At 49.5% G+C, this 17,255-nt stretch overlaps 1 protein-coding gene across 1 annotated transcript in view; it reads left to right on the top strand.

The window, feature by feature from the left end:
* Window positions 1–17,255, top strand: part of PLXND1 (plexin D1) — a 63,322-nt gene that overhangs the window by 5,157 nt on the left and 40,910 nt on the right. The window contains exons 4-13 of the mRNA XM_035337902.1: window positions 1,481–1,581; window positions 2,240–2,369; window positions 2,668–2,842; window positions 4,341–4,449; window positions 5,469–5,571; window positions 10,082–10,186; window positions 12,036–12,125; window positions 12,992–13,085; window positions 15,481–15,644; window positions 17,039–17,190. Coding sequence (XP_035193793.1) covers window positions 1,481–1,581; window positions 2,240–2,369; window positions 2,668–2,842; window positions 4,341–4,449; window positions 5,469–5,571; window positions 10,082–10,186; window positions 12,036–12,125; window positions 12,992–13,085; window positions 15,481–15,644; window positions 17,039–17,190 — 1,223 coding nt within the window. The remainder of the gene's footprint in view (window positions 1–1,480; window positions 1,582–2,239; window positions 2,370–2,667; window positions 2,843–4,340; window positions 4,450–5,468; window positions 5,572–10,081; window positions 10,187–12,035; window positions 12,126–12,991; window positions 13,086–15,480; window positions 15,645–17,038; window positions 17,191–17,255) is intronic.

Here is a 17,255-nt window from a genome sequence, read left to right as displayed (position 1 = left end):
ATTGTCCACTGAGAAAAGTGAGTTTCACCTAGCCTTTAGCATGAAGCTGAGAGCAAGAAGGAAATAAACAATAAAATTTCCTGTAACATTAATGGACAGAGCAAAGAAGCTGAGAGCTCCTCGTCAGGAGCCCTCTGGTTTCTCTGTGCCTCCTGCCCGCCGTTCGGAGCAGCAGCCGTTTTGGGCCTCTGTGGCCTCCAGCTGGGCAGTGGGCTGCAGTTGAGTTATGGTGTGCCAGCCTTGTTTTTAGAGCAATATGAATTTAAATGTACACAAGCTTTTTCCCTGCTGTGCGATGATTTGCTGGAGTCTGGGGCAGGCAAGATCCCCATTATCTGCATTGGCTTTCCTGTCTTTGTGGTGGCAAAATGAAAGGAAGAGTAAAAGATATCAAAACTGATCTCACTTATGGGAGTGTGGAAATAAGCAGAGGCTGTTGCTTTATAGAAAACTGAAAATTATGGCAGATGGTCTTTGAAGAGGCTTTTAGGAGACCCTACAAACAAAAAGTCTGCCTGTCAGGAAGGTGCCGTAGGGGCAGCTTCTGTGTTCCGCGTGGCCTCGCTGGAGGGAGGGCTGGGATGGGGGGTTCTTTGGAGACCGCAGCAGGTAGAAACACAGTCTCATCTCCATCAAGTGAGCAGAGGGGAAAGATGAGAGCTGAGCGCTACAGGCTCTGGTGGTTTGTCCTGAATTACATTTTAATCTGTCAAAACAGATGCACAGCCACAAATGTTATATGTTACATTTATATTTTCCAAGCCCTAATTCCCTGCAGATTGGTCATTATCATTTCACAGAACACTCCCAGGATGCTTCTTCAGCTGATATTTCAGACTTTATCTTCTCAGCTCTCAGGCTGTGCTGTGGTCCTTATTCATGGCTTGGTGAAACACTGAGTGCATGCAGCATGTTTGATGCTGTCGTCTGTCCATTCCTTTCCCAGTAAACCAGATGAATTCATTTGTCATCGGTGCAATGTGTACTTCGGGGCAGCTGAGTGCAGCAGGGCTGGGGAGCAGCAAACGGCCACAGGTGACATGGGGCTCAGGTGCAGGAGCCACCAGCTGGGCTGTGCTGCTCTGGTGGAGCCTGGGGCTGCTGAAACCTCCCGTTGTTGGCCCCTGAATTACCAAACTACTCAGTTTTCCCTCCCAGATGTTCAGAAATTGAAAGAAGAAAAAGCAGAAACCAACACATTCATGCTTTACCTCAAAGCCCCCAGCAGTACTGTGATTTCTTTAGAAATTAAGGTTTCCCAAATGGTGTCGTTTTCTGGTCATTTTGTAAACAGCCAGGTACCATTCAGCTCTGTTGAGAGAGGAGCTTTCTGCAGGGAGCTTTTTGCAGTCAGGGACAAGCTGGGAGACTAGCCCAAACCATCTCCATCTGAGCGACGGGTGAGGTGGACACACATCCAGGTTGAGTATTTCTCTGGCATTTTAAAACATTTGGATGTAACCGTGTTGTTGTTGTGCAGATGATGCGAGTGAAGGTGGCTGTCTGCAACCAGTATTCAACATGTGCAGAGTGCCTGGCTGCAGCCGACGCTTACTGCGGGTGGTGCACGATGGAGACTAGGTAGGACTTGTTGTATCCTGGTGTGATTTGGCATGGGCTTTGGCCCTCAAGCCCAGCCAGGGGTTTTTGGTGTTTTCTGTATTTCCACTAAGTCACACTAGTCTCTGTCCATTCCTCACAAAAGACATGCTTTTAAAAACAATTGCGTATGGTCTCAGACTGTTGGGATGCACTTTTGAGCCAGCATTTAACTGTAGCAGCATTGTTATGCTGCAGTCAGTTGCCAGTGCAAAGAATATCTTGCAGGCATCCCACCATGGAACTCCAAGTGCCAACACCCTGCTAAAGAATGTCTTTACCCCTGCAATTATTATTTATGGGTTGGAGACAATCAACATTCAAATAGGAGTTTGCAAAATGAGACTCCATATTTACCAACTGAAGATGTCAGACAAATGTCACCTTTTCCTCCCCTGTTCTGGATTGAGTGTGGCCTGCTCTTGCTTACCCTAAAATACAATGCCCCGTTGGTGCTGCTGGGAGCACAAGCAACCAGACTGTTCAAACACAGCAGCAAAGCTTTAGGCTTAACTGCGTGGATGGTGGAAAAAGACATAGACACGGGATTTTCTCAAGCTCTTTCATCACAGGGATGTCAACGTTTTTATCAACTGTTTTGAAAATAATCAACCACAAATTGTTTGCATGTGCTCTACAGGTGTTCTCTGCAGCATGAGTGTACGAACTTCACAGAGGCCAATTTCTGGGCGAGCGCAAGTGAAGGAGTGCAGCAGTGCCCTTCCATGACCATCTTGGAGCCTGAGATTAATATCGACAAAGAGAAACCGGTGCGTTTGATGTCAATACTAAATTAATAGTGTGGCATTCCACAGAGTCATTACCAGCTCTCAGGGTTGACAGACACCTGCGTGCCCCGGTGCAGCACCGCTCTGTGTGGTTCTGAGGTGGGCTGAAGCATGTTTTTGTATGCACATGGCTTTTTAGAGTTCAAAATGCGCAATACGAAAGAAAACAGCTATCTGTGGACTTCTTTTGGAGTTGCTAGACTATGCAAACCTTGTAAAACACTGACAAATTCTAAATATGATTTTCTAAGCTAATAATTGATTTTTTCCCCAATTATAGGCCCTGATAATACAAATAAATGGGACTATTCCAAACCTAAATGGAACAAACATTTCATGCGATTATGGAAATAATATCCACACGGTAGCGAGAGTTGCGGGAGATTATGCAAACCAATTTATTTATTGCAGTTTACTTCCACGTGAGAAATATCCAGCATTTACAGACGACCAAGGTATGCGGTGGGAAATAAGCTCAGTTCATTCTAGACACTTCTATGGAAATAGTTTTTCAGAGGCTTTTTTTTCCCAGTTGTATGTGCATATAATGCATAGGGGAAAAGAGACACAAGCTGCTTCTGTTTCATAGGGCATATGACTTTAAGGTGTGGGTGTTCCACCATCTTAACATGAATTGACAGTATGTCATATCTATCAATTTTTGTTCTAACAGCAGAATTTAAAAGCCCATTCCTGTGCTTATTTTATTAAGATTTATCTCATTAAAGCTTCTGTTTTAGATTCAATAAGCACTAAAACAAAAAGGGTTTAGCCCTGTGGAAATAATATAGCTACTTATATTGATACTTTCAATTGCTTTTGCTTAATCTCACTTTGAAACATACAGTGCTCTTCAGGAGAAGTTCTAGAAGAAGAGCAAATGTGTATGTAAAGACAGCTCAGAAACTCTACTTCCATTTATGCAGCCAAAAAGCAGACTGAGATCTTCCAGTATTCCCCCTGGTTTTAGATGCAGCGAGAATGTGATGCCCGTCTTGAGGTTACACGGAGCTGTGCTCCAGAGGAGATGGGCACCTGCAGCTGTGGTTGAAATCAGATGAGCCTTGCACTCTGGCTTCCAGAGCTCGATGTTGGGTACAGCCCCATTTCGATGCCCCTCTGAGAGGTTTGGTGCTTCCTTCCAGAATTGAGTGCTTGTTAAATTTTTATCTTTCAAGCCTGGAGTGAATGCTCTATTGAAGATGATTGACTTCAGTAGGAGAAGAATTAGCTAGTCCTTTTGAAAATCCCATTTTTCATAGGCAAGTTTATAAAGCTGCATTGTTTTTCTCCGTAGCTATCCAAAGAATGGGAGATTATTAACTGTTTTGTATTGTTGGTTATGGCAATGTCGAAATGAATTTCTGGAATCCAATGCTCTGATTTATTGTACATATTCTGAAAGAGGCATTGTCTCTTGTCCCTCTGCTTTTATGGCAAAATTGGAAAAAAAAAAAAAAAAAAAAAAAAAGAAGAAGAAGCAATTTTTGGGGGGGAGGGGGACCTAGCATAGCAGAACTGTGTAGCCAAAAAAGGGATTTCCACTCACTCTATGGGTTTGTTGTCATGGGAAAGTGAGCGGGGTTTTAAAACATGTTAACTAACATGTTTTAATTACCACATTTTTTAAAAAATACAATTTAACACCTACTGTCAGAGAAGACAATAATTAACTCTGCTAATTAACACTTGCACAACACTGGAATTTTCTGCTGAAAGTCGCAATGTTCTTTTGGTGAGGGTGATGTAAAGCATTGATTTAAGAGGGAAGAACTTGAAGTCAGAGGGCACAAGATGAATAGTCCAAGCTCTGAAATCCAGCTCAGAGGAAACCCTAGAGAAAACAAATCAGATTTAGCCATTGTTTTCCCAAGGGTCTTTCTTGTCTTCTGAAAGCGAGCACAAATGAGTGAGGCTCTTGCAATCCAGTATTCTTTGGCTTGATTCTCTCAGACCACGTGATTGTTGAAACTGCTCTCCGGGTCAACAGCAAAAATATTATCCGGGCCAATTTCACCATCTATGATTGCAAAAGAACTGGAAACATTTACCCAAAGAGAGCGTAAGTGATCTGGGTTTGTATGCGGTGGAGCTGCCTGGTGCCACGGTGGGGAGGGCGGTGGCCGGGTGCGGGCAGGATGGCAACAGCTCTGCCATGCCTGTGTCTCCTGCTCCTGTGCACTGTGCAAACGGGCAAATCTGACGATTTGAGGCCAGAAAGGTGTGCACAGGCTGGTGAAGGCCCCTCTGCCCAGGGTTAATTGGGCAAGTGCAGCCCCTGCCAGCGGGACTCTGGGGGGCCTGGGCAGGATTTGGCAGGAATACGGCTGCTGCGCTGCCAGGGATTTACAAAGAAGGGTCCTAGCGGCATCTTAAGCCATCTGGACATGTTGGCTTTTTTTAAACAGCAATAATATTTTTATATAAAACTTGTTCTGTTAACCCTCAAATGTCCGAACTGGCCTCTCTTGCGATGCCTGTGGGGTTGCTGAGGCCCATGTCCACTCCCCGCTCCCATGGGTTACTCACAGCCCAGCGGTGGGCAATGGAGATGTCCCCGGGGGCTCAGCGGGAGCATGAGGGCAGCACTGGGCTGTTGGGAGGGGACTGCCAGCCGTGGGGATGTCCTGGCACCTGTCCCCTGACCGCGCTCCTGTTGGAAGAGTATCACAGTGCAGCCTGCCATGGTGGTCCCCCAGTCCTGCACGGTCCCACAGCATGCACGGCACCATTGGGAACTGCAAGCCCATCTGGTGATGGGATGAAAGCATTTTTGGCTGCACAGGGAGAGACCAGAGCTGGTGGCTCCAAGCCTGCCCATGTCCTGCAGCCAGGGTGGTGGCACTGCGGGCGGTGACACTTGGGTGCTCCCCGTGGGGAGCACTGGGGCATGGGTAGCTCTGTGTGTGTCCCCAGTGAGCTCCAGAGAAAGGAGGAGAGAAAATGCCAGTGCCTGTGATAAATATATTTTTACTAAACATCAAAGACTGAACACAATGTGTGAAGATTTATCCTGTGACTGGTTTGGCTCCGCTGAGCAGCCTGAAATCTACTGTTCTCGTTGCACCTTTGGTGTTTCAGGTGCACCAGCTGCCTCTCAACCAAGTGGAAGTGTTACTGGTGCCCCTCCAAGTACATGTGTGTCTCCAACCGCTCACAGTGTGAGGACACACTGCAGATGAAGGTAAGACCCATCAGACTTTGCTGTTTTATGAGTGTCCCATACTGCCGTGTTGTTGCTGTTTCTCCCAGGGGACGCAGGTCGATGGCCTCCATTTGGCGGTGCTGCCCGCTGAGGTGTGGGGCAGCTCCAGGGACCAATCTTCTCTGTGTCCCCGACGTGTTCTGGGGTGCAGACCCACCTTGTCCCCGGGGTGCCTGGCAGGAGGGTGGTGAGGGCTGCTCCAGTCGAAGCCTTGCTGTCCGTGCTGTGCTGGCAGTGCTGCCGGGAGCGGGGACAGTGGCAAGGGCGCTCACCACCATACCGCGTTGTCCCTGGGCTGAGACACTTCATGCATCACGTGCAAGCACACTGCAATGTTCAGACTGCCACGTGGTGTGCTTTGATCCCCTTTTAAAGGCAGGGATGCAGAAGATAGAGGAGGTGAATGGCCTCCTGTGAGAAAAGGGGCCTGGGGCAGGCTGTGGGTGTTGGCTGCATCTGCGAGACATCGCGTGGCCCCATGGGGGGACTGGTCCTCATGGGCTCCCTGGGCACCAGCCTCAGCATGGTCTCTACCTGCTCCTTGCTGGCCTCAGCAGCACAGCCATGGCTTGTCCCAGGCTGCTGCTGTTGAGGAGGGGGACGTGCGGGGCAGGTCAGCTGCAGCTGAGCTGTGCCGAGCTGTGCTGCACTGTGCCACGCTGTGCAGTGCCATGCCGAGCCATGCTGAGCTGTGCTGTGCTGTGCCATGCTGAGTCATGCCGTGCCATACTGAGCTGTGCCATGCCGTGCTGGGCCATGCCGAGCTGAACTGTGTGTCCTCCTGGCTCCCCAGCCACCAGCCCAGAGCCGTGTGTGTGTGTGTGCCAGCAACTAACAGTCTGGCAAGGGCATTCAAGCTCCCTCAGAGGCTTCAGCAGCCTCTGCCCTTTGGCTCTTTATCACCTCTCAGGTCTGGAGTAATGCTGCTAGTTCTCTACATCCTGGGATGCCTGGGCTTGAGTAATAAAATAAATGTATCAGTACCTTACAATTCAGTTAGCTTTGACTTGGCTGTTGTGGTATGTTAATAATTTGCTAGAGCACCACTGGCGGTACTCATCTGAAGGAGAAAATCACCCCTTTCCAAATTATGGTTTTTAATAAGCAAAGGCTTGTTGTATTCCTGCTTCTGAAATTTAAATTGAAGTTAATTTAAATAAAATTGGCTTTTTAGCAATCAATCTGCTGTAGATGTAAGCCAAGCTTTTGCACTGTAAATTGAATATTCCTTTGGCACTGGTGTGCTGAGCCTCATCTAAACTCTTCCAGAGGCTCTCCGTGCTCGTCGCTGCGAGGAGTTTGGCCCCATGTCATACCCTGGAGCCAGCCCTTTGCACCCTCTGCCCCTGGGCAGGAAGCGGGTAGGATGCTCCTAGTGCCTGGGATGGGGCAGGCAGATACGGTCAACACATGGCAACTCTGTACAGTATTTGCTGTGAGAACAATATGGAGTGTTTCCTGCCACTGGTGGGTCACAGCTGTTTGATTGTTCCTTGGGAATGCAGGACATATTTCTTCTGCTTTGTGAATTATTTCTGAATGGATTGTGCTTTCTTGTGAATATCCTAACTGTTCATAATGAACAGTTTATGATAGTACCCTTTGCTTAGCAAATTTCTCAAGCTCCATAAAATACCTGGCATTTTATCTTGCTGTATGGATGGGAGCTGAGCAATTGAAAATCTCAGCCATTCATTGCTCAGCACATGGGACGGATGCACAGACGCTGCGTGGTGCCGCTCGGTCCCGTGCCCAGACACGGGCAGCTCTGAGTGGGCTCCAGGGGCTGCTGCCGGCTCCGTGCAGGGCAGGGGTCCCCGTGCGCAGCCTCACCCCGGGACACTTTGGCTGTGGGTCAGGGGCAGTGGGGAGGGGCAGCCCAGCTATGGAGGTGGCTGAGGACCACAGTGTGATCAGTGCTTTTTGTCATGTCTGGTGCTCAGGACAGTACTCATTAAACCTAAAGGCAAAGCTGGGGCTGTCTGTTAGAGGACTGCTAAAGAAGGGCCTGTGTTGCTGGACTGAATTTTTGCTTTCCTTGTCAAATCACTGCATAACCTGCAACGTTACTGGGAAATGCAAAAATTGCCTGAAATAATTTGTGCCCTTTCACATAAGTGCAGTCTCTTCTTGAAATGTGTTGGGGCAAGCACCTATGCAGCAAAGGAAGAAGTGTTTGCCACAGCTCAGCCCCAGCGTCCCGGCCAGGCAGGGGGATCCCGTGGGTGCTGGCATGGCTGCACCTCACCTGCCTGGCACCAGCTCCATGCCCCCGGGCCATGAAGACGGGATGGGATGGCAAGGCACGGTGTGGCCACCACTCCTCCCAGGGCAGCTCTCTTGCCTGGGCACAGGGCTGCGGGCAGGGGTCTGGAGCAGCTGTGCGTGCCCAGAGCACCGAGCCTTCCCTCGTGCGCCCATCAGCTCGCGCATTGGGAAGAGCACCGGGGAGAGCCCGAGGCACCTTTGTGGTGAGGACAGCTGCAGCTGACCTTCCTCGTTTGCCTCTGGTCCCTTACTCCAGAGCTATGGTTTGGCTGGATGTCGCAGACGGTTTAGGCACGTCCCCCTTTTATCTCTGTGCTCTTCCTGAGCCCTGTCCCCACCGACTGCAGGGAGCAGCCTGCAGGGTAAGGTGTTCTGTAGCCCTGGAAACAGGGCTCCTCAAGCTGCAGCCTGAGCTGTTGGCAAATAAACCATTGCTTGTGTGGTTGCACCTGAAAACTGGTCCACCAGGAAGCAAGCATCATACTGACTTCATCTGCAGCATTTTAAGCACTCAGACCCTTCGCCCTGATCCAGACGTGAACGATATAATCAGCTGGAAAGCTCTATTTCTAGCTGCTGATGAACAGCAGGAGAAGGGACTGCAAGACGACAAGTTAATCAGTCCTCTAAAGTGTATTTATCTAGCAAGCTCTGCCAGCTGCTGTGACATGCAAGGACACACCAGGCCATGGGATTATTAGCATGAATTTCCAGTGGTAGCCCCACTGCTTTTATTTTAACTCTTTTGATTCTCCTTGAGGCAGCTTGGGACTGAAATCTCTCTCCATTGCTTTGCTCTGTTGTTTTACTTCTCTTATCATGTGCATCTCTGTTATCTAATCTCCTTGTTTAGGCAGCACCAACTGTGCTTGGTTAAGATGAGTGCCCTGATAAGAAATGAATCGTGTTTTCCACAGTCAAACAAGCACTTTCAGACAGTTCCCTGGTAGCTTCCCCAGCTCACTGCGGGGAGGGCAGGGGAGGAACCTCCTGTCCACTGCATGCCCGGCACCAGGGATGCTCTGCCATGCATCTTGGCACCAGGCTCTTGCCTCTCTTCACACATCAGGAGCAGCAGCAATCTCAGTGGGGCAGCCTCTGGTGCAAAGAGGAAATCTTGCCTGCTGAAAATTATTCTGTATGATAGGCCAAATATTTTGTTGTCTTTTACCCCAATGGCTCCACTGTCAAAGACATTAATCTGGATATACCCTGGGGCAGTGGAGAATCTAGCTCAATTTTTGCTGTAGTTTTGCAGTGTAATTTACATCTCATGAGAGAATAGGATGGGCTTGTCATAGAATTGAATTCTGAGTCAGTTCCAGTATCTGAGCCATCAATTTAAAGTGAGAACAAAAGTAGGGGGACAGATGACCTTTTAAAATTATTTTTCAGCTTCATTTAGGCTTTTCATTTCAGCTGTCCTCCTGCTGCAGTCCCCTTCCTGAAGGCCCCTACAGCTTTATATACCCTTTCCTCTGCCTGCACATGCACAAACCCCCACACTTCTGAAATGACAGTGTGCAGGAGGGAGACCTCTGGAAAGGGAAATCTCTGCAGGGGCTTGCAGAAATGAGTGTTGCAGCATATGAGACATCGGCTTCCAGCCAGCAGGAAGGGTCATGCCAGCAGGTCTGCCCTTGTAGGCTGCAGTGCACCCTTTTAGTGTCACTCCAGGCCCAGCTTCTAACACCTGTGTGTGTGTGTAAAAAGGGAGCTGCCCAGACTGGCAGCTGTGAAGCGCATGCAGGTCTGTGTTTTGGCCGGGAGTACATCAACTCCAGTGCAGAAGGATGAGAGGTCCAGGAGTGGCAGCCGCTCCCGGGCCCCTGGTGTCCCTGTGCTGGCAGAGGTGCCCTGGCAGGATCAAGGGGGAATTCCTGAACTCCTGCTCCTCTCCTCCCGCCTGCACTGCCAGCCCATGGCTGTGGCTGAGCCATCCTGGAGAGGCTGGCTGGGCTGGCAGATGGGCAGCTATTAAGGCTGGACATAAAGCTGGTGGCTCAGGGAGGAAGTCTCCGTGTGTGGCTACTGGTCACTGTGACATGATGCCAGTGTGGTATTTCACTTTTTTGGGCTGCACTGTCATCTGTCTTTAAAGATTTAGTGAAATTAATTTTATTGGGGGTCCTGACCTTTTTCTTGCCTTGTCACTGCAGATGCTCAACATACATTCTGCTAACATCTCTTTTTTCTTTTTTTCTTGTTTTGTACGTAACAGAAGAAAATTGACTGTCCACGGATTGTACCTGTCTCTTTGGACCCAATGCCCACAGGAACTTCTCAGGACATTATGATCTCACTGGCTAATGCAACTTTCTCGAAGGTAAATGAGTTTCTTGAGAGATCGGAAAGGTTCAGATGAGCTAACATGGCGATCCAGAAGTGAAAGTGCAAAGACAAAGCCCAGAGCAGCGGGCAGAATGCCCTGTGCCGGCTAAGCAACTGGTGGGAATACAGCAAGGAAACATGTTGTAACTTAACTTCTGGTGGTCTCTGCAGAGTTCTTTTTTTTTTTTTTTTTTGTGAAAAAGTCCTTTTACGTGCAGTTTTCTGGCATGGGAATTGTAATAGGGTGAAAAGTGGGAATGGACATTTAATGCTGCTTTCTGAGATGTTTCACACCATAAGAATCCAGAGGAATTTGAGCTTCCCTAGAAGCTGGGCACTGGGAAAATATGTGACTAAGCTCTGGTATTTGTAGAAGATCGCTCTGTATCATCTGGGACAAGTCTTTTTTATGGCCTGTGGGACACGTTTGCAGCATCCCTATGGAGGGTGCCCATACACAGGGCAGCCAGGTAACTCCTCTCTTTGATAAATTAAAGGGTTTGGAGCTGCAGGTGGAGCTGTGAGGCTCGCCTCTCTGGGGGCAGCAGGAGGGCGCAGCCAGGCACCATGTTAGCACAGCTGCTGCAGACCTTGCCCCTTCGGCACACCACGAACGAGCTCTCCCCTGCCCTGACTTGGGCTGCCGTTTCCTGCACAAGGTCCGGCCTTTGTAAACACGGATGTGTTCCTCTGCAATCAGCAAAAAAAGGGCGAGAAATCCTTCTTCCTCTGAGGATGCTGGAGGTGGCTAGAGAGGAAGCAATACCACATGTAACCTGATAGGAAATGAAGTCAGCAGGAAAGGGGCTGAGGCTCCTCTGTCCCCAGGGGCAGCTGGTGAGGCTCCGTCTTCCTCCCGCCACCATCTGCAAGGCTATCCCAGGGTGCTGGCAGGGATCCCTTCCCTGCTGCCCTCTGTGTGTGGGATCCTGAGTGCTGCCAGGGCTGGGACAGCGGGGATGTCCGCTGGGGCTGCTGCGTGGCCAGAGAGGCAACAATGGCCTGAGTGCGTGCAGCTCCCCGGGGAGATGCCTGTTCCCCTCCTGATGCTGCGGGTGTGTTCACTGAGCCAGCAGCTCCCTACCAGGAGTCTGGTGCTGTCTTTCATGTCTTTTACCAGATCCATCCACTTTCAAAGAGTATTTAGTCCTCAGTAGTGATGGAGCATCAGCCTGCTTGGAGATAGGAGTTCTTCCTGCAGGATGAGGACACAACAGTAACTGTGGGCAGGATATCATTGCTTGTGTTATCAGTAAAGCAGAACAGAAAATCTGCCTTTGAACCTACTCCCAGATAGGTCCTCATTTGAATTAGAGATTGGTGCAGTTGTTGGGAGGAGAAGAAAGATGGTTTTGAGCTCAAATCACTGACTGTTGTGCAGTCTGGCATGGGCAAGGCTGCTTGGGACCCACTGGCTCTTGGAGCATGCTGCAGCTTGAGCTCTGAATACCCTGGCAGGGGTTATGGGAATGTAGCCTGGCCAGGCTCATCTCCTGCGTTGCGCTTGCCATGGGGCCCTGTCTGCGGGAGCAGTCGCCCCATACCTGGCCATGATGCTTCACAGCAGCAAACAGGGTGGGAGCCAGGGGCAGAGCGGCTCCATGCGCCACGCTCAGCCTGCAGCCATTGTGTCTGCTGCAGTGTAACACAGCAGGATTAGTCGGGCACAGGCCCCAGCCCTGTTTGCAGTGTTGGGTTTTGATCTCTCTGACCTTCAAACACATCTCAGGCATTTGTTGCAGAAGCAAGGTAAGGCACAGCACTTGTTGCATCCATCGGTTTTGATGGAGAACTGCAAAAAAAACGATTGTGGCTCTTCTGCCCTTTGTTTTCCTTCCCCCCAGGAGACAGCCCTGGAGTGTCATTTTGGGACAGACAGGACATTCGAAGCCCGCTGGGTGAACTCCTCTGCCGTGGAGTGCATCCACGTGCTGGTGAGTCGGGGGTGCAGCTGCCAGCCCCTGCTGTGCTGAGGGGCAGGACTGGAGGGCAGCGAGGGTCTTGCCCCCGAGCCCTCCACCTGGCAGCTGGGACCCTTCTTCCCCCCTCCCATCCTCCACTGCCAGCTGAAAAAAGCACAAACCAGGCTAACTTCCCCAACAAGAGGCTCTTTGCGTTTGCCGATGGCTGGAAGGGCGTTCACAGGTCAACGATGCTGCGTCTCGTCGATTATCTGCAGCAGCTTCAGTCCGTGCTCCACTGGGGTTCTGGGAAGGAGCTACCTGTTTTACCTTTTTAAATGGGAAGAGTTCAGTAAAACAGACAGAAAAAAAAACGGCCACCTTCCAGTGTTGCTAATTCTGTTGTTCTATGTCCGAAATAGGATTTGGCCTGAGAAAATGCTCAGGCACTTACCAAAGAGCGGTGTGCAGTTTTTGGAGGACAAAGTACACTTCAGACATGCAGCAAACATTTGGGCTCCCACCTATGGGAAGATTCAGAGTAGAGGCTGGAGATGAGCCCTTCCCCATCCCGTCACCTGCAAAACCCTGTATTGTGGCTCAGCACTTGGCCAGGCTTTTAACTTTCCTGTCTGTTTCTACTAAAAATATCAGCAAACCAGAGCTCTGCTCTCACCACTGTGTGTACTGTGCCTGTTTGCCTTTTGTTGAGACCTCAGCAAACAATTAAGACAGAAAATATCCTTGCGTTTCTTTCTCAGCTACAGATGAGACTGTCCTGTACTGAGAAGAAGTGGTAAGAGGAGCATCAAGAGGAGTGTTAGTCAGTTTAGTGTGCGTATGTAACCTTGTATTTTACTAAACGTCCTTAGTTTTTGTTCATTTGTGTTTTCCTGCAGCTCCACACATCAGAAAAAAGCCATCTCTTCCCAGTAAACCTTCAGCTGAAGGACAGACCAGACAGATTTATCGACAGTCCAGAGATGATGACAGGTCTGAGTTGAAAATACTTCTATTCTGTTCTCATCCGGTCAGCTTGAATGATTCTAAAATCGTGGCAAAGTTTACGGGTTCAGGAGAGAGATCGCAGCTCAGATGGGCACAGCCCTTTTTTTTCTCTCAGGCACATGCAGAAATGATATTTACCCAGCCTTGCGTGCATGCAGACGTGCACAGAAACCTGGCAGACTCACACCTGCAGACATCCACTTTACACCCAGGAAAACTCAAGCCCTGTCCTTGAGAGTGTTTCTGGCCTGCCGGCAGCGCCTGGGGCAGGGCGCACGGAGGCTCGGTCCGGCAGCACAGTGGGATGTCCCAGGTCAGCAGAGGAATGCTTCCCAAGGAGATAAGGGGCGGGAAAGGAGCATGGCATCCAGGTTCCTCGTGCTGTAAAAATCGAGCATTTTTTTTTTTGTCCTGTGCTGAGAAAGAATAAAATGTGTAAACACATTTCAACCCTGGCCCACTCTCTGTCTCTGGGAAGAATGCTTGGATTCTTAAAAAAGCCCATGCTACATCAGCAAATTAAGTGAGGAAGGCAAGAAGTCAGATGAAGAGTGCACCCAAACAAGGCATTTAGATAGGACAAGCCCAGCGCAGGCAGCAGAGCCAGTGCTTGCACAACAGCCTCCTCCCCCTGCCTGGTCTGGGCTCCGTGCTTCACCTAACTACATGCTACTGCTGCATGTGGCGTCTTTGGGCTCCTTTCCCTCTCACCAGCGTCAGTAGTTTTGGTAGAAGGTACTGATCTACACTAGATGCAAGGGAGAGCTAGTTCCTTAAATATGAGATTATCTTTGGAGGATGGCTGTGGTATGTAGAGAGACATTAATGCCATCAGTTTCTGACCCAGGTTAAAAAGGTTTCCTCGTAATAAATCCCAGCATGTAAAGGAGATGTATCTTGCAAAGCACTCCACAGTGGTGGAGTAACTTTTGAAATATATGCATAGGCCAAGCATGAGGCATTATTTCCTTGCAGAAAGGAGAGGGTATCAGTGTTTTTAAGGTACAGAGGTAACCCGGGAAGAAGGGTAGGACATTTGAGCTAAGATCATGTTGATTGCAACAGAAGATTCTTAATTCTATACATGAGTATTACTGGGAGCTTGGAAGACAGCGCAGAGAGTGAAATCCACATCTCCTCCTGCAGGAAAAAGAGTTGACTTGTGTGGCCCATGTTTACATCAGTTTGAATTTGCCAGAATATTTTGAGATCCTGTGGGAGTGCTACAGCTTTCTGGCTCCTCCTTGCCTTGAGCAGATTGGTGTGGTTGAATTAGGGAGGCTTACTTGCTAGTAGAGACAGAGCTGCTAGGCCAATTATAAATGTGTATCTTTTATACTGTCCTTAATGGAATTACCGTTATTTTCCAGTGTTTCCCAATATTTATTAGCTTTTCTTGTAAACTGCATTTCCGTAGTTCACGTAAGGAATCACAGCTCATTGCTGTTGGGTGGAAAGCCAACACATGTAACTCACTGGGAGACACACAGTGCAGTGAAGTAAGCTCAGTTTTTTGTGGAGCATGGCAGAGTTCCTCAGTGCCAGTGACGCTTTGTTAGGATGAGCACAGACAGACTGTTGAAGGCTGAGGGGCTCGTTAGTTGTTTACAAAGCACTTTGAGATCCTCTTGTGAACAGAAGTGTCAAACGTGACTGTTTCTTTATTTTATGTTCTCCTGCAAACTCTCCTCTGGGGAAAAGGGTGTGAAAGCAATGTTTCCTGAATGTTTCTGTCTGTTTATCTCAGCGGATGCCCACACTCCAGTGGCAGCAGGCTTTGGGCTGGAAAGGAAATGTAACCTAGGGCACCAACTAATGAAGAGGTGAAAGCCTTGTAGGAAAATGATTTGGAAGCTGAGCTGAGCAGATCTGAAGGGAGAAATTGATGAAGAGAGCCCCTGGTCACCAGGGGGAAGGAAAGGGAATGTAAACATTGTACAAAGCATTGTAACAATCACATTTGCGTCCCAGAGTATGGAAGCAATGCGATTGCTTTGCTAACAGGATGAAGCCAGCTTTGCCAAGCAGCTTCCCATGTGGATGCTGAGAATTGGAAACATGTAGCATAAATTGACGAAAGGTTCCGAGTTTGGGTGGTGTTTGTTTTTCAAGGGGGGGAAAAAAAAGAGGAAAAGAAAGTGCTAAATTATATTGCAGTGAGAAAAAGCACCCAGTCCTTCTGGGAAATCTTCAGGATAGCAGCCAAACACTGCCTCATCTTTGCTGAACATGCAAGCACTTCTGCTATTCCACTGGATTTGGGCTGTTACTTGGATTAATATAGCCATGGGGGGTGTGTGTTAGACTGCCTAAAGCTAAGCGAAGCTATGGAAGCGTCTGGCCCAGGAGCTCACTTTTTCTGTTGTCTCTTGTGGTCTAGTGGAGGTGTACAACTGTGGGACTGGAAGTGCTGACTGCTCGCAGTGCCTGGGCAGAGAGGACCTGGGACACCGCTGTGTCTGGAGCGAGAGCAGCTCCAGCTGCAGGCTGAGCACCGAGTCCCCCCAGATCTCAGACATGTGCCCAGCTCCCGAGATTAAGAAGGTGAGACTCGAATGCAGTGTGGAGGGCAAGTGTGGCAGGGCAGGCAGTGGCTGTGCTGTCCCAGGCCAGGGGACAGATGAGGAGCCATTCTGTATCCCTGACAAAAGGCAGGGTCAAGACCAGTGCTGAATTCTTGTGCTGTTAAGTCACCCGAAAGTATATGCCAAAGACATCTCGCTAGTGACAAGATCCAATCTTCATCACGTTATTGGGAAAAACAGCAGCACAATCAAAATGTGCTAGGGGTCCTGGGGTTGGTAAAAGCAAGAAAGATTTGTAGGAACAGCTGAAGGATTCTTATCAGAAATAGCATTTAACGGTATATAGCTGAAAGGTGAACATGAGCCCTATCTCCAAACGCATGTGCTCTGCAGTTCTGCTGAGAGTAACAGTGGCAGAGGGACCTTTCAGCATTATGCATTTTGAAACAAGTTTTATTTAAATTGCAGTTGAATTAATGTTTGAGGGGGCATTTGGATCTGGAGTTCTGCTTAGATGTATGGTATGAGCCAACAAATTTGTCCCTGATGAGTAGCAAAGAAGCTAAATGGAGCAAATCTTAAAACAAGCTCACTGGGAAAGGGGAGGAGGCTGGAGTGGGAAAACAGCCCTTGCAATTTTTTCAAAATGGCCAAAGATCTGGGGTCTCTGTTCTTCAGGAGGCATGTAGTGATACCTGCTTAAAATCCACACGCTGTAACGCTATGAGGAGGGGCTGCAGGATCCCCACTGCCTGCCTATTCCCTGTTGTCATGGGAGAGAGCTGCTCCCCCATGAGCCACTCCTTCCCCAATACGTATCAAGTGTTATCTGCACCTTGCCAGAAAATAATGGAAGGAAACCACAGTTCAGGTTGCAGAGCGTCATGGCTCTGTTGCTATTTCCTTAGCAAATAGTAGATGGTAAATCTGAATCCTCTGGTATCTCGGCCATGCTCCAGGTCACAGAACCCCCCTTTTTTTTGTTGTTTTTGTCCTGAAAGACCCTGCTCTGTTCAGGACAGCCCTTAAAAATGTGGTGGCAGGGCCGTCTCTTTCCAGCACGCTGGCATCCTTCCTCTAGGTTTCTGCATCCCTGGGTTTGTCTCTCCCACCTCTGTTTGAAGCTGCTGTGTGGAGAGAAGGAATGATGTTTCACCCCAGATGTGCTTGCAGCTGGAGTAACCCCTGTCCAAGCCCTGGTAGCAAAGCCACCCACAGCGTGACCCCTCGTTTACAAAGCTGCAGCACAGGGACCCTGGTGCCAGGCATGCCGCAGGGCAGCTGTGGCATGAGCAGCAGGTTCGCCCTCGTGGGAGGCCAAGTGGGACCTTGACACAGGCACAGGGACAGCTCAGGGGCCGAAGCAAGAAGATTCTGGTGGTTCTCCTCCAACCTCTCCCTTGGTGCCAGCAGATCGAGCCACTGCGTGGGCCACTGGAGGGGGGCACCCTGCTGACCATCCGAGGGAGGAACCTGGGCCGCCGCTTCAGCGACATCCGCGGCGCTGTCAGGATAGGGAGCGTGCCCTGCGCGCCACTGCCGCACAGATATGTCGTCTCTGAGGCGTGAGTGTGGGAGAAGCTGCGGAGGGGATGGTGTGGGGTGGGATGGGACACGGTGGGGCCTTCAC

This window comes from Oxyura jamaicensis, chromosome 12 (genome assembly GCF_011077185.1).
Source record: "Oxyura jamaicensis isolate SHBP4307 breed ruddy duck chromosome 12, BPBGC_Ojam_1.0, whole genome shotgun sequence".
NCBI lineage: Eukaryota > Metazoa > Chordata > Aves > Anseriformes > Anatidae > Oxyura > Oxyura jamaicensis.
Note: the sequence above shows the minus strand (reverse complement) of the source record. Positions and strands in the feature narration are given on the sequence as shown.